At 40.4% G+C, this 16,829-nt stretch overlaps 2 protein-coding genes across 3 annotated transcripts in view; one reads left to right on the top strand and one right to left on the bottom strand.

The window, feature by feature from the left end:
* NUFIP1 (nuclear FMR1 interacting protein 1) overlaps window positions 1–15,310 on the bottom strand; it is a 51,403-nt gene extending 36,093 nt beyond the window's left edge. For both annotated transcript variants that reach the window (XM_060288114.1, XM_030882214.3), the window contains exons 1-5: window positions 14,878–15,310; window positions 12,515–12,597; window positions 11,263–11,361; window positions 10,451–10,513; window positions 9,729–9,805 (exon numbers count right to left, since the gene is read on the bottom strand). In XM_060288114.1, the coding sequence (XP_060144097.1) occupies window positions 9,729–9,805; window positions 10,451–10,513; window positions 11,263–11,361; window positions 12,515–12,597; window positions 14,878–15,289 (734 nt within the window). In that variant the 5' untranslated portion in view covers window positions 15,290–15,310. The remainder of the gene's footprint in view (window positions 1–9,728; window positions 9,806–10,450; window positions 10,514–11,262; window positions 11,362–12,514; window positions 12,598–14,877) is intronic.
* A 108-nt stretch (window positions 15,311–15,418) lies between these two features.
* GPALPP1 (GPALPP motifs containing 1) overlaps window positions 15,419–16,829 on the top strand; it is a 30,190-nt gene continuing 28,779 nt past the window's right edge. Inside the window, exon 1 of the mRNA XM_030882216.3 lies at window positions 15,419–15,597. Coding sequence (XP_030738076.1) covers window positions 15,510–15,597 — 88 coding nt within the window. The 5' untranslated portion in view covers window positions 15,419–15,509. The remainder of the gene's footprint in view (window positions 15,598–16,829) is intronic.

Genomic DNA, 16,829 nt, shown 5'->3' with positions numbered 1-16,829 from the left:
TCCACAGCAATCTGCACTGATAATCACATCTTCCTTCTTGAAATCCTCCCTTCTACTGGCTTCCACGACAGGTCATATTCTGAGTTTTCTTCTACTTCTCTGGCTCTTGCTCAGCAGGCTTGTTGGTTTTAACTCCCTTTTAGGCTATCTTCCCTCTCCACTCTACCCTCTCTCTGTGGGGTATATCTTCTGCATTCATGGTTTCATGATTTTAAAATATCTATCTCCAGCCAGGCTGGTCTGAGTCCCAATGCTTACACAACATCTTCAAATAGACATCTCAGAATCTCCTCATACTCAACGATGTCCTAAATCAACACCTCCAAATGTGATTCTCTTCCGGGATTCCCTGTCTGAGCAACAGGCACCACCTTTCACAAAGGTGCTTTCACAGAGGAACTTGGACATCTCCTCAAAACCTCTTTCCTCCTCAACCTCACAAATGTCCAACTACCAAACAGTGCCCATTTTTATGTTCTATATCCACCTAGTTCTGTCCCCACAACTGCCATCTTTCAAAAGCTTCTATCATCTCTTACCTATATTCAAGTTCCTATACTCATGCCAATCTGTCTGTGCACTAGCCCTTACCTCCCCTTATTTCTTCCTAATTAGGTCTAAGTTCAGCTCAACTGCCCTTTGTCAAGGAACACCCCACTCCTCCAGACTAGATGAGGTCCTTCCTCTTATATGCTGAGGAGGGTAGAGTGGAGGACTGTGGGAGAGTAGAACAGCTAGAGACATAGTAGAACAGAATCACTGAAGCTGGCTACCATTAATTTAATAGTGGGTCCAATTTTCCCAGTTTATATAATGACTTAATTTAAACACTCGTTAGATATAAAAGAACCAAAGTTGGTTAATCAGGAACTCATTTCAGAACTTCCCTATTGCCTTAAGTGAACTCAAAACTTGAGAGATTCAACACCTTACTTAGTTAACTTCTCAGTTGCTTTATAATCATTGCTGACTAATAGCCATCATCATTCTCCTCAAAAGAATTAAACATATACAACAGGGGCTGGCACCACTGAGCTGCAACAACTTCCAACTGACCAAAGTCAGGGCAAAGTACCAGGGAAAAACCTTTGCAGGTAGGCAATTTCCAGTCCATCTAGCAGGATATAATCTTCAATACTGTCATCACCAGCTCTTTAAATACTAAGTATCAGGAAGGGGAGCTAACTCTTCTTGTTTGATTATTCCTCTGTGCAAAACAGTAAGAAAAAGATACACCCAACAGATAAAAAACAAATAAGCAAAACAAACAGAAAACAAAAAACTAGAGTGAAGTGGAATCATGAGAAGAAAAAAATTGTACCTGTAAAGAAGCCACCTAGAGGAGGCAAGGAGCTTTATATGAACTCCTTCCAATTCTTCACTAAGCCAAATCACATCATGGTCCCAACTCCTTTGACTTCTAAGTTTGACCATGCAATTGGCTAAGGCTCCTTATCAATGCCAAGACTGGTTCTTCCCATACTGCACCATTTAACGGTAATTCAGTCCACAAATATTTATTCTCCACATACTAAATTCCAGGTACTACGCAAAGTGCAGCAGAATCAAAGATGTCTAAGACTAGGGCCACCTATGATATAATGCAACAAACGCTATTGTGTTTGTATTAATAAGCTATGTATTCACACAGGAAGTAGTGAATAATGCTTTAGGGGAGGTTGGTCCGTGGACTGGCAGCCAATCCACACACTTATGTCAGGGTATAAATCAGCTATGTCCCTAAACAAAATATATTTAGTTCAGCTGACATTTTCTTCTTACGAAGACTTTCTCAATGAAGAAAGTAAGGTATAGATTTATATTCTGGTACAAGTTCCTTATCTTGTTACAGACTAGCACTCTGACAGCATTGAGATAGAGGAAATGAAGAAGAAGAAGAGAATGACAAATCAGATGACACTTAAGACAGGTCTTAGGACTTCCCTGGTGGTCCAGTGGGTAAGACTCTGCATTCCCAATGCTGGGGACCTGGGTTCAATCCCTGGTCGGGGAACTAGATCCCACATGCATGCAGCAAGAAGAAGTCCGCATGCCGCGACTAAGATCCAGCGCAGCCAAAATAAATAAATAAATACATGTTAAAAAAAACAAAACAAAACAAAACAGGGAGCTTCCCTGGTGGCGCAGTGGTTGAGAGTCCGCCTGCCGATGCAGGGGACGCGGGTTCGTGCCCCAGTCCGGGAGGATCCCATGTGCCGCGGAGCGGCTGGGCCCATGAGCCATGGCTGCTGAGCCTGCTCATCCGGAGTCCGCAACAGGAGAGGCCACAACAGTGAGAGGCCCGCGTACCGCAAAACAAACAAACAAAACCCAACAGGTCTCACAAGATAAATAAGATTCTGCCGGGAGATAAAGAGGAAAAGGCATTCTAGTATACCCTACTCCTGGTGGCCTAGATTCTTACCCTAGATTATTACATTTGTTAGCCAAGGATGCTCTTAAAATTCTATTAAATCCATTGAGTCCATGTTGACTGCTGACTGGCTGGACCCGGGTTTACTTGCTTAAGAATTAATTTCCTCTGATTGTCCTTCACCCTCATCTAACTCTTTACACAGTATTAATAATGGATAGTTGCATACACATTTGCTGAATTCTATTTGTTCTTGGTTGGTTCTAAATCTTTACGTTTATGCTGGTTTTCCTCAGAATTACCTTTCAGGCTTTAAAGGGCAGTAGCTAACTCTCTCACATAACAGTGCAACATTTCACACAGCTCTTCACATACACACATACAGGGGCTTTAAGCTGAAAACTTTAAGTTGAACGAAGTACAACTTTAACCTGCTGGTTAAAAGTTTTTAAGTATCCTTCTTGACCTGTGAAGGTAACTCTTCCTATCTGAGGCTCTCCTCATTTTTCAATTCCAGAAAAACAGCTATTGACTTAAAAGTGCTGCTGACCATCCTAATAGCTCTGACTTGGTCTTCTGTTTCAGGATGAGGTATCCTGGTCCTATCCTGAGACAACAGCATCCTCATGGGATTTTTCAACGGTAGATTCTAGCTAGACATCTTCTAAGCTTTCTTCCCTTATAAGTATAAAGCTACAAGTCACATGGTAAGACTCAAATTTCTTAGACTTTAATTACAGGAAAACATTTCTCGTCTTTTTATGGATAAGGACAGGCACGTGTGTATCTTGTCACTGCTGTACTCCCTCTGCCTAGCACACTCCAATCATTCAACAACTTTTTTAAAGTAATCAAAACAATAAACATAACAAAGTATTATACATTTTTTAAAAAATAGCACTCACCCATCACTGCCTCAGTATTGAATATTTAACAGAGGGGGCATGTAGTGGCTCCCCTCAAAGAGCAAGGTCCCATTATGACATCATTTATGAAGAGTTCCTGTTAGGTCTACCAAAAGCTACATTCAAATAGCCTCATATAATATAGTTTACAGTCCTATTCCCTACTACCAACGTTATAAGGGAATGCAAGGAATCAAAACTGCAATAATAAATACTGTGTGTTTATTATACGTCAAGTAATGATACTCCCTAAGTCACTATATACCAATTCTGAAGAATGACAAAATTAGGACTGGTCATTTTCCATTGAATATTTGCAACATTATAAAAGACCAAATTTCCATGGGTGAGCCTGAACCAAGATGGTGGAGCAGAAGGGATGTGCTCTCACTCCCTCTTGCGAGAACACCAGAATCACAACTAGCTGCTGGACAATCATCGACAGGAGGACACTGGAACTCACCAAAAAAGATACCCTACATCCAAAGACAAAGGAGAAGCCGCAATGAGACGGTAGGAGGGGCGCAATCACAATAAAATCAAATCCCATAACTGCTGGGTGGGTGACTCACAAACTGGAGAACACTTATACCACAGAAGTCCACCCACTGCAGTGAAGGTTCTGAGCCCCACGTGAGGCTTCCCAACCTGGGGGTCCAGCAACAGGAGGAGGAATTCCTAGAGAATCAGACTTTGAAGGCTAGTGGGATATGATAGCAGGACTTCGACAGTACTGGGGGAAACAGAGACTCCACTCTTGGAGGGAACACACATGGTAGTGTGAGCATACGGACCCAGGGGAAGGAGCAGTGACCCCATAGGAGACTGAACCAGACCTACCTGCTAGTGTTGGAGAGTCTCCTGCAGAGGCGGGGGGTGGCTGTGGCTCACCGTGGGGACAAGGACACTGGCAGCAGAAGTTCCGGGAAGTACTCCTTGGCATGAGCCCTCCCAGAGTCTGCCATTAGCCCCACCAAAGAGCTCAGGTAGGCTCCAGTGTTCGGTTGCCTCAGGCCAAACAACCAACAGGGAGGGAACCCAGCCCCACCCATCAGCAGTCAAGCAGATTAAAGTTTTACTGAGCTCTGCCCACCAGAGAAACAACCAGCTCTACCCACCACCAGTCCCTCCCATCAGGAAACTTGCACAAGCCACTTAGACAGCCTCATCCACCAGAGGGCAGACAGCAGAAGCAAGAAGAACTACAATCCTGCAGCCTGTAGAACAAAAACCACATTCACAGAAAGACAGACAAGATGAAAAGGCAGAGAGCTATGGACCAGATGAAGGAACAAGATAAACCCCAGAAAAACAACTAAGTGAAGTGGAGATAGGCAACCTTCCAGAAAAGGAATTCAGAATCATGATAGTGAAGATGATCCAGGACCTCAGAAAAAGAATGGAGGCAAAGATCGAGAAGATGCAAGAAATGTTTAACAAAGACCAAGAATTAAAGAACAAACAAACAGAGATGAACATTACAATAACTGAAATGAAAACTACACTAGAAGGAATCAATAGCAGAATAACTGAGGCAGAAGAACGGATAAGTGACCTGGAAGACAGAATGGTGGAATTCACTGCCGCTGAACAGAATAAATAAAAAAGAATGAAAAGAAATGAAGACAGCCTAAGAGACCACTGGGACAACATTAAACGCAACAACATTCGAATTATAGGGGTCCCAGAAGGAGAAGAGAGAGAGAAAGGACCAGAGGAAATATTTGAAGAGATTAGAGTCGAAAACCTCCCTAACATGGGAAAGGAAATAGCCACCCAAGACCAGGAAGCACAGTGAGTCCCATAGAGGATAAACCAAAGGAGAAACACGCCAAGACACAAAGTAATCAAATTGGCAAAAATTAAAGACAAAGAAAAATTATTTAAAGCAGCAAGGGAAAAACAACAAATAACATACAAGGGAACTCGCATAACGTTAACAGCTGACTTAGCAGAAACTCTACAAGCCAGAAGGGAGTGGCATGATATACTTAAAGTGATGAAAGGGAAGAACCTACAACCAAGATCACTCTACCCAGCAAGGATCTCATTCAGATTCAGCAGAGATATTAAAACTTTTACAGACAAGCAAAAGCTCAGAGAATTCAGAACCACCAAACCAGCTTTAAAACAAATGCTAAAGAACTTCTCTAGGCAGGAAACACAAGAGAAGAAAAAGGACCTACAAAAACAAACCCAAAACAATTAAGAAAATGGTCATAGGAACATACATATCGATAATTACCTTAAGCGTGAATGGACTAAATGCTCCAACCAAAAGACACAGGCTCCAACCAAAAGACACAGGCTGGATACAAAAATAAGACCTATATATATGCTGTCTACAAGAGACCCACTTCAGACCTAGGGACACACAGACTGAAAATGAGGGGATGGAAAAAGATATTCCATGCAAATGGAAATCAAAAGAAAGCTGGAGTAGCAATACTCATACCACATAAAATAGATTTTAAAATAAAGAATGTTACAAGAAACAAGGAAGGACACTACATAATGATCAAGGGATCATTCCAAGAAGAAGATATAACAATTATAAATATACATGCACCCAACACAGGAGCATCTCAATACGTAAGGCAACTGCTAACAGCTATAAAAGAGGAAATCGACAGTAACACAATAATAGTGGGGGACTTTAACACCTCACTTACACCAATGGACAGATCATCCAGTCAGAAAATTAATAAGGAAACACAAGCTTTAGATGACACAATAGACCAGAGAGATTTAATTGATATTTATAGGACATGCCTTCCCAAAACAGCAGATTACACTTTCTTCTCAAGTGCGCACGGAACATTCTCCAGGACAGATCACATCTTGGGTCACAAATCAAGCCTCAGTAAATTTAAGAAAATTGAAATCATATCAAGCATCTTTTCAGACCACAAGGCTATGAGATTAGAAATCAATTACAGGGAAAAAAACGTAAAAATTACAAACACATGGAGGCTAAACAATACACTACTTAATAACCAAGAGATCACTGAAGAAATCAAAGAGGAAATCAAAAAATACCTAGAGACAAATGACAATGAAAACACAACAATCCAAAACCTATGGGATGCAACGAAAGCAGTTCTAAGAGGAAAGTTTATAGCAATACAAGCCTACCTCCAGAAACAAGAAAAATCTCAAATAAACAATCTAACCTTACACCTAAAGGAACTAGAGAAAGAAGAACAAACAAAACCCAAAGTTAGCAGAAGGAAAGAAATCATAAAGATCAGAGTAGAAATAAATGAAATAGAAACAAAGAAAACAGTGGCAAAGATCAATAAAACTAAAAGTTGGTTCTTTGAGAAGATAAACAAAATTGATAAACCATTAGCCAGACTCATCAAGAAAAAGAGGGAGAGGACTCATTAAAATTAGAAATGAAAAAGGAGAAGTTACAACAGACACTGCAGAAATACAAAGCATCCTAAGAGACCACTACAAGCAACTCTATGCCAATAAATGGACAACCTGGAAGAAATGGACAAATTCTTAGAAAGGTATAACCTTCCAAGACTGAACCAGGAAGAAATAGAAAATATGAACAGACCAATCACAAGTAATGAAATTGAAACTGTGATTAAAAATCTTCCAACAAACAAAAGTCTGGGACCAGATGGCTTCACAGGCAAATTCTATCAGACTTTTAGAGAAGAGCTATCCCCCACCCTTCTCAAACTCTTCCAAAATATAGCAGAGGGAGGAACACTCCCAAACTCATAATTTGAGGCCACCATCACCCTGATACCAAAACCAGACAAAGATACTACAAAAAAATAAAATTACAGACCAATATCACTGATGAATATAGATGCAAAAATCCTCAACAAAATACTAGCAAACAGAATCCAACAACACATTAAAAGGATCATACACCATGATCAAGTGGGATTTACCCCAGGGATGCAAGGATTCTTCAATATACGCAAATCAATCCATGTGTTAAACCATATTAACAAATTGAAGAAGAAAAACCACATGATCATCTCAATAGATGCAGAAAAAGCTTTTGAAAAAATTCAACACCCATTTATGATAAAAACTCTCCAGAAAGTGGGCATAGAGGGAACCTACCTCAACATAATAAAGGCCATATGTGACAAACCCACAGCAAACATCATTCTCAATGGTGAAAAACTGAAAGCATTTCCTCAGGAACAAGATCAGAACAAGACAAGGATGTCCACTCTCACCACTATTATTCAACATAGTTTTGGAAGTCCTGGCCATGGCAATCAGACAAGAAAAAGAAATAAAAGGAATACAAATTGGAAAAGAAGAAGTAAAACTGTCACTGTTTGCAGATGACACGATACTATACATAGAGAATCCTAAATATGCCACCAGAAAACTACTAGAGCTAACCAATGAATTTGGTAAAGTTGCAGGATACAAAATTAATGCACAGAAATGTCTTCCATTCCTATACACTAATGATGAAAAATCTGAAAGAGAAATTAAGGAAACATTCCCATTTACCACTGCAACAAAATGGATAAAATACCTAGGAATAAACCTACCTAGGGAGACAAAAGACGTGTATGCAGAAAACTATAAGACACTGATGAAAGAAATTAAAGATGATACCAACAGATGGAGAGATATACCATGTTCTGGGATTGGAAGAATCAATATTGTGAAAATGACTGTACTACCCAAAGCAATCTACAGATTCAATGCAATCCCTATCAAATTACGAATGGTATTTTTTACAAAACTAGAACAAAAAATCTTAAAATTTGTATGGAGACACAAAAGACCCCAAATAGCCAAAGTGTTGAGGGGAAAAAACGGAGCTGGAGGAATCAGACTCCCTGACTTCAGACTATACTATAAAGCTACAGTAATCAAGACAATATGGTACTGGCACAAAAACAGAAACATAGAACAAGACAGAAAGCCCAGAGATAAACCCACGCACCTATGGTCAACTAATCTATGACAAAGGAGGCAAGGATATACAATGGAGAAAAGACAGTCTCTTCAATAAGTGGTGCTGGGAAAACTGGACAGCTACATGTAAAAGAATGAAATTAGAACACTCCCTAACACCATACACAAAAATAAACTCAAAATGGATTAGAGACTTAAATGCAAGACCAGACACTATAAAACTCTTAGAGGAAAACATAGGAAGAACACTCTTTGACATAAATCACAGCAAGATCTTTTTTGAGCCACCTCCTAGAGTCATGGAAATAAAAACAAAAATAAACAAATGGGACCTAATGAAACTTAAAAGCTTTTGCACAGCAAAGGAAACCATAAACAAGACGAAAAGACAACCCTCAGAATGGGAGAAAATATCTGCAAATGAATCAACGAACAATGGATTAATCTCCAAAATATATAAACAGCTCATGCAGCTCAATATTAAAAAAACAAACAACCCAATTCAAAAATGGGGAGTAGACCTAAATAGACATTTCTCCAAAGAAGACATACAGATGGCCAAGAAGCACATGAAAAGTTGCTCAACATCATTAATTATTAGAGAAATGCAAATCAAAACTACAATGAGGTATCACCTCACACCAGTTAGAATGGGCATCATCAGAAAATCCACAAACAACAAATGCTGGAGAGGGTGTGAAGAAAAGGGAACCCTCTTGCACTGTTGGTGGGAATGTAAACTGATACAGCCACTGTGGAGAACAGTATGGAGGTTCCTTAAAAAACTAAAAATAGAACTACCATATGACCCAGCAATCCCACTACTGGGCATATACCCAGAGAAAACCATAATTCAAAAAGACACATGTACCCCAATGTTTACTGCAGCACTATTTACAATAGCCAGGTCATGGAAGCAACCTAAATGCCCATCGACAGATGAATGGATAAAGAAGATGTGGTACATATATACAATGGAATATTACTCAGCCATAAAAAGGAACGAAATTGGGTCATTTGTTGAGACGTGGATGGATCTAGAGACTGTCATACAGAGTGAAGTCAGTCAGAAAGAGAAAAACAAATACCGTATGTTAACGCATGTATGTGGAACCTAGAAAAGCGGTACAGATGAACTGGTTTGCAGGTCAGAAGTTGAGACACAGATGTAGAGAACAAACGTACAGACACCAGGGGGGAAAGCCACGGGGGGTGGTGGTGGTGGTGGTGTGATGAATTGGGTGATTGGGCTTGACATGTATACACTGATGTGCATAAAACTGATGACTAATAAGAACCTGCTGTATAAAAGAATAAATAAAATTCATTGAGGACTAATAACCTGCTGTATAAAAAAATAAATATTTTAAAAAATAAATAAATAAAATAAAATTCAAAAATTTAAATAAATAAATAACAAAAGACGAAATTTCCTTTTTCAAATTGTTCCGTAGGGCCAGAACGGTCATTATTTTCAAGTCCTCAGCCTTGCCACAGTAAAAGAAAATTGTTTCACTAGTTCTTAACTCTTTACTCACTTTCTTCTTTCTTCCCTCCATCTTGCAATCTCCTCTGGAGTGTCTAACTTGATTTTCTTCATACCAGGAGCATGCGTCTAAGGGGAAAATGTCTGCTGAATATCAAGAAGCGTATTGTATGCTTTTGACTAAATCTCAAATATTATGGGGGATAATGGAGACTGTGTACCCAAAAGTAAATTTACTAGCAATTTTAAAACTAAGTAAGCAAGCTTTATCTATCCTTATTATGACTTTTCCTTTAAAGGAAAAAGAATTTTTCTCTTGTCTTTAGATTAGTACTACTGATAGGAAAAAAGTAATAATATCATTTTGGTTACAAAGTAAATGTCACCGAATACTTGATTGATATTAAATATCCAAATGAATTACCTACCAACCAAAGTTAAGAAAGTTAGCTAGAGAAATAATGAATATACAAAACAATTTGAAACAGCATGGTATAGTAAAACAGAATTTGCCATCATGAAATTCAAGTGCAGGGGTCAGCTCTGAGACCCTGGGCAAATCATTTTACCAATCTGTTAAATAGGGCCAAGATTTATTTACTTTACACAGTGGCTTAAAAGGATAAAATTGAATAGTAGATGTAAAAATGCCTTACAAAGTACAGTGTTCTGTGCATGTTACTCATTAGTAGGCTATGTAAATAGAGAGCTATGAAGATAATAAATCAATGAAATAAAAAGAGCATGTAACAAACAAACAAAAAAAGAACTTACATTTCTCCAATGGAATTGGACAATCTTCTCATGTGCACTAAAAGAGCAATCTACCTCAGGGCACTGTAAGAATTTTTAAGAAAGGCTACTCAATGTTTTCCATAAAAAATTTACCTTACTACTATATATACAGACATATTCTGGTCATATTGCATAGTATCCCGTCTATGTGGTGTAGGTGTTTAGGTATCACTGAATACCTAAAACAAAAATCACTCCAAACAGAGTTGCACTCTCTAAGTATATAGTACAGTAATGCATATCATTTACTTCTCCACTTGAATGAATGCACGACATCAGCAATGTTGTAAAATGTTCTTAATTCCTAAAGTTAAGGGGCACGCCTACAAACTGAAAGAGAACCTTTCCAAACTAAGAACTTTCTTTTTAACTTTTTTACTTCTCAAATATCCTGGTTAAAAGTACTTAATACGGTGTAAACCATCCGTAGACGGTGCTGGGCCAAGGCAAATTACACTGTGTGGTTAGTCAAGGGCAGCCTTAAAGGAGAGAGAACTCACAAAGGCGCACGGAGCAACCGGAGGAGAGGCCCAGCCTCTCACAGAGCAGACGAGGCGCATACATGCAAACAGCTGCCAGACCTCCCTTCTCTTTTACTGTCATCTCACACTTCCTGAAGCAGTGGGCTTCCCACCCTCAAACTGCAAATCCCAGAGTTACTGTCCCAATTTGGCAAGTCATCTAACAACATTTCTATGAAAACTATAAACTTTTAAGGGAAGGAAGCTCAGAATTTCTACCAAATACACCCATTTTGCTAAATAAATATCACGACAACTAAGAAAACCTACTTTCATATGTTCGGACATGTGTTTATCATACTTCTCTTGATTTTTAAAACCACGATCACAGGTATCACAAAAATAGTGAAAAACTGGTTCCTTTCTTTTCTGCAAACAAAAATGAAGAGGCATTAGGCTTTTGGTGAGAACTCTAATCATCAGTAAAAATACAGTACATATTTTGATTTTTCACACAACCCTTACAAGTGGCAAACACTTCTGAATACATTTTTAATGAAGGGATGATTCTGTTTTTATTTTTAACAAATACATTAGGAAAAGCCAGGCTTGTTAAAAAATTTTAAATCTGAGTAAAGCTAATATAAATTGTGAGTAGATTTAAAATTGGTAATCTAATTAAAAGTTAATAGAGCATATGTCAAAATGACCTAAAAATAAATATTCAGGGTAAAAACAGTATTTCTTCTTTTAGGAAAAACAAGTGCGTGCGTGCGTGTGTGTATATTTTAACTACAGAATGAGAAAAAAACAACTATTTAGGTAAATATTAGTTTTTTTTTAATTCCCAATTTACTATTTTTATGTTTAAACATAAAACAAAAATGATTATTACAATGATAGGCTATATAGGGCCCCAACTGTTCAATGTTGAGATTATGTTAATAAACATACTTTCACAATATTTTGTTAATATTAGTTACATAGTTTTGATGCCAAAATGAAGGGTACTAATCTCATGCTGTAGATTTACTCAATTTATTCTAAACTAATAAAATTATTTACACATCTTAAAAGTTGAAAGACCAGATTATAAGCTACATCAGAATAAAAGAAGCCTATTTTAAGACTCAGTTTCTGAACATAACGAAGGGTTGTTCCTCATTAAAAAAAACAAAAACTTTTAATTTCATCCTTCTCCTCCCAATATGCTAGTAAAATAAATAAATTAAATATATAATATATATTATGTATAACATATATATTATACTTTTGTTTACTTCATTGAAGTTTAATAATATTTACATTTATCTGTAATCATAATTCCCCATTATATTTACTCCTGATACTATACTGAAATGGATTAAATGTTTTCTTTTTCTACAATTTCTCCATTTATTTCTCAAAAAGATTTTGCTTGAAGTTTTTACTTACAGCCAAGACCCTTAAAGATCCTTTTATGCAAGGCTCTGCTGTGTCAATAATGAATGCAAAACACTGAGACAGTTATGATTGAAACACAAGATATGAAACAGTGACATAGGGACCAAAGTGTCACATTCAAGAACATCTTAAAAAATACCCTTTTTTTCTGTTTTCTCCTGGGAGACATGTTGAAGTCATTGACCTTTGCATCATGTTTTCGTGGAAGATAAGAATGTTTAACTGAAAAACAAAATGAGACCCAGAAATGTTTGCAACTATACAATTATTTAAAATTTTGCTACAGAATGTCATAAATACTTGAGAAAAACAGTGGTAAACTACTTCTAGGCAGAATAGTAATTCAAACAAATTAACAAAGATTAAGACTAGTTTACCAAATAAACATTTTTCAAATTAATACATATTGGTAAGATTACATGTCCATAGATGCTTTGGATGTCTAAGTAAAGGAATGGACAAGCTAACCTGGTAAAATTCCTTGTAGTTATTTCAAACATTAGAAACATAAACTGGGGACTTCCCTGGTGGTCTAGTAGTTGACTCTGTGCTCCCAATGCAGGGGGCCTGGGTTCAATCCCTGGTCAGGGAACTAGATCCCACGTGCCGCAACTAAGAGGCCACATGCTGCAACTAAAGATCCCACACGCCGCAATGAAGATCCCATGTGCCGCAACTAAGGCCCAGTGCAGCCAAACAAATAAATAAATATATATATTTTTAAACAGAAAAAAGAAATGTAAATGGTGCTGGAGCCGAATGGAGCTCTTTCAGCATCAATTTTACATCAGGAAAACAGACCCTTGTGAAATACATTTCTTCTCAAATATTTTTCCTTTCTTATTGCCATGACCCAACTCTGAAACCTTGATCTTTCACCCAGATCACTGTGACAGCCTTCCAGACTGGCTTCCAGTTCCTAAGTCCTCTCTTCCAACAGACCCTGCACACTGACACCACAAAAATAATCCTCCAGTCATAACAACCCTGCTCAAGACCCTGGAAGCAAGTAGCTTCCTTGAGTCCTTCGATGAGATCCCACTTTGTTTTTTCACCCTGCTCTTCCCTGTACCTTCCACATACTATGCTTCAGTCACACCAGAACACTGCAACCTTCAGAACTCACCTTGCACTGACACCTCTTTGCTTCCACCTAAAAAGTATCTCTTCCAGAATATTAAACATCTCCCAATACACTTCTTCCAAAAGTTTTCCCCAACTTTCTCCATACTCTGAAATCTCCTTTATATGCCTCTATCACCAGTCACACTGCATTGTGATTTATATTTATGAACCCATCTCACCTCGCTTGGGACTGTCTTAGGCACATTCATATCCCCAGCATTAGGCATACAGTAAACACTGATTTGGATTCAACTTAATGTAAATTGAATTGTTCTAAGCGAACAATTGCATGGCTTTAAATATGATCTCTATGCTAATGACACCCCGATTTACAGCTCTAGCCACAAACCTCCCCTGAAAGTACAAACTAATAGCTAACAGCCAGTTCAGTATCTCTACTTGACACAAATCATATTCCAAACTCAACTCCTGGTCTCCTTTCCAAATCTACTCCCTCATCCTTCCACTTGCTTGGCAAAAAACTTTAAGTTATTCTCGTCTCCTCTTTACATCCCATCCCACATCAAATTCCTCAACAAATTTTGCTGACCCTACCCTACCTTCAAGATATATCTAGACTCCAACTACTTACTTCTCATCACCTCCTGAGCTCCACCTTGGTCCAACTCCCCAGTATCTCTCACCAGGTTAACTGCAATACCTTCTTAACTCATCTCCCTTTCCGTCATTTCCAATCAGTAGCCATATTAACCCTTTGAAAACATAAATCAAAGCATGCCACTCCCATGAACTAAACATATCATAACAGTATAAGTCCCACGATCTACAAGGCCCTCTTCCTCTATGGCCTACGACTCCACCCCAGGCTCAGTCCTTTCTTGCCTCACTGGGTTCCATTCTGATCTATAGCTTCTGCCTCCAGGCCTTTGCACTTGCAGGTCCCTCTGCCTGTACCGCTATCCCCCAGATACATGCTCTGCTCTGATCCCTCACCTCCCTGAAGTCTTTGCTCCAATGTCACCTTACGTACGACTGACACTGACATTTAAAACTGCACTGCCTGTCACTCTGCTCTCTCTCCATAGCACTCACTGCCTTCTAATACACACTGCTTTCTTTTGTTTATTGTCTGTCTTCCTACACCAGGAGATTTAAGCTCAAAATAAAGATATTTGTATGTTTTGTTCACTGCTATATCTCCCCTTCCTGGTTCATAGTTGGAATTCAATAAATAATTGTTAAACTGAATGAAGAGGCAGGAAAAACATAACTGGAACGAACTGTGAGACATTAATGACCAGACTCCAAGAGTGCAAAGGCAGTATCAGAAGGGGAGAGAGCAACAAGGGTGGAAAAGGAGTGGGAAGAAGGGAAAAGGAAAGGTAAGGGGTGGTACAGAGAGGAGTAACAACCTACCCGGAGTGTTCTGGGGCTGCCGATGCCAAGGAGGAACACCAGGAGACTGTGTCCAGTACCATGATGTTGAAGCCTGGAAATTCCAGGAAGGCTGGCCATTGAGTTGACGCTGAGAATCAAGGGGGGACTGGGCGTCGAAAGGGGGCTGTGCCCCGGGAAGAATCTGGGCGTCAAAGGGGGGAGGCGCCTCGGGGAGGCTCTGGGCCTCCGCGGGGGGCTGCGCCTCTGAGGAAGGTTCGGACCCTCCTGCGGGAAGCGACGAAGGCGGTGGTGGCGGCGCCGGCAGCATCGCCCAGAACATCCAGTTGTCCGGCAGCGAGGCACCGTCGCTCAGAGGCTCCAAAGTGGGGGTCACCTCGGGAGCTGAAAACCACCCCGTGCGAGTCACGCAACCCCTTGCCGGCTCACCCATGCCATCCGCCTAGTAGGGAAGCCAGCGTGCGAAATGTGGAGCAAGCTTTAGGCGTCACTTCCGTTACCGCTAATGAGACAGGTCAGCCAATCACAGGCTGCCACGTCATTGGTCGGGGCCGGAAAAGCTTCCCTCATTTTTTGCGTATGGCGGGCTACCTCGCGGGGGTTTGACTGGGCGTGGATACACCTGTGTGCGAGACCAGTGTCTGCCACCACGGATGGCGAGGGATCTTATCGGGCCGGCACTGCCGCCCGGCTTCAAGGCCAGCGGGTCAGCGGAGGACGAGGAGCGGGACCCCAGCCCCGGTAAGCGGCGGCATGTCCCCTGCCCGCCAGGCCCTCCCACCCCGTCTCTGGCCAGGCCCAGTTCTCAGAGTACTGGTCCCGAGGCCCGGGAGGGCGGAGGAGTGGCGAGTGGGCGCGGCCCCACCCGAGCTAACGTTCCTTCCCAAGCGTGGCCGTGGGGCCTGTAGAAATGGGGCCTGGTAATCATTATCACCAAGAAGTATTCGCATTTAGTTCTCGATGGGCTGGACGCTGTGCTAGACGATCGATGCACAATGATTTAATTCAATGATTTAATACTCTTGGCCACTGTATAAGGTAAAGATTATTATTTCGTGTTGCAAATGGGGACACTGAGGCCCAGGCTGTTGCGCATACCACACAGTTAGTTAAGTGGTGGAGCCCGACTTAGAGCGAAGCCCGTACTCCGAACCTCTGCGCCCTAGCCCCCGACCTGCCTTCCTAGCCTCTCGTCCTGTCCTGACACACACGGCTCAGAGCTCAAACCAATACGAGTTTCTGCGCAGTTCTTCAATTCTCTAGGCTCCTTCGGCCCTCGCCCTACTCTTCTTGACGTACCTGACAAACTCCCACCTCATCCTTTAAGCCCTAACTTCAGTGTCACCTCAGTGAAGGCTTTCCACACTCTCCCAAGCATTGTCACACCCTCCTCTTTACCCACGGGTTTTCTGCCTACTTACTTACGTCACATATTTAATACACTGTTTTCGAATAACTTGATGACATATCTGTCTCCACCATTGCACTATAGTCTTCTAGCCTTAACACATAGCAGGCACCTCGTATTTGCCAAATAAATGCTTCTCAGACTCCTCCGTGGTGAGTATCCATCTCCTTTCATGTTTGTACTAATTTGTAGCCTGGGACTGACTGAAGTTGGCAAAGAGCAAAGCTGGAAGAATAACTCTTCCATTTCTGAATCTAATTTGCATTCTTCGACTACCCAGAGGCCGTGTTTCCACCTAGAGGTTTCTTTCCAAGTCTTGTTTCTGCTATAGCTGTTAAAAAGTTAGGCTTTTATTTTAGCAAGGAAGGTTCCATTCAACTAAGGTTGAAGAAAAGTGGGGTTAACCAAACTTTTTATTTAGCACACAGGTCTGAGATGGACCAATTTAATTTTATTTGAATACTCCGGAAAATTGAGTGCTGGGAAATGTGCAGATGTTTTCTCAAGACCAGTCTGCATACTCCAGACACTGCTTTGTGTAAGCTGAGTGGAGCCTGGGCTCTTT

Source organism: Globicephala melas, chromosome 18, assembly GCF_963455315.2.
Source record: "Globicephala melas chromosome 18, mGloMel1.2, whole genome shotgun sequence".
Lineage (NCBI taxonomy): Eukaryota > Metazoa > Chordata > Mammalia > Artiodactyla > Delphinidae > Globicephala > Globicephala melas.
The sequence above is the reverse complement of the archived record's forward strand: the minus strand, read 5'-3'. Positions and strand labels throughout refer to the sequence as shown.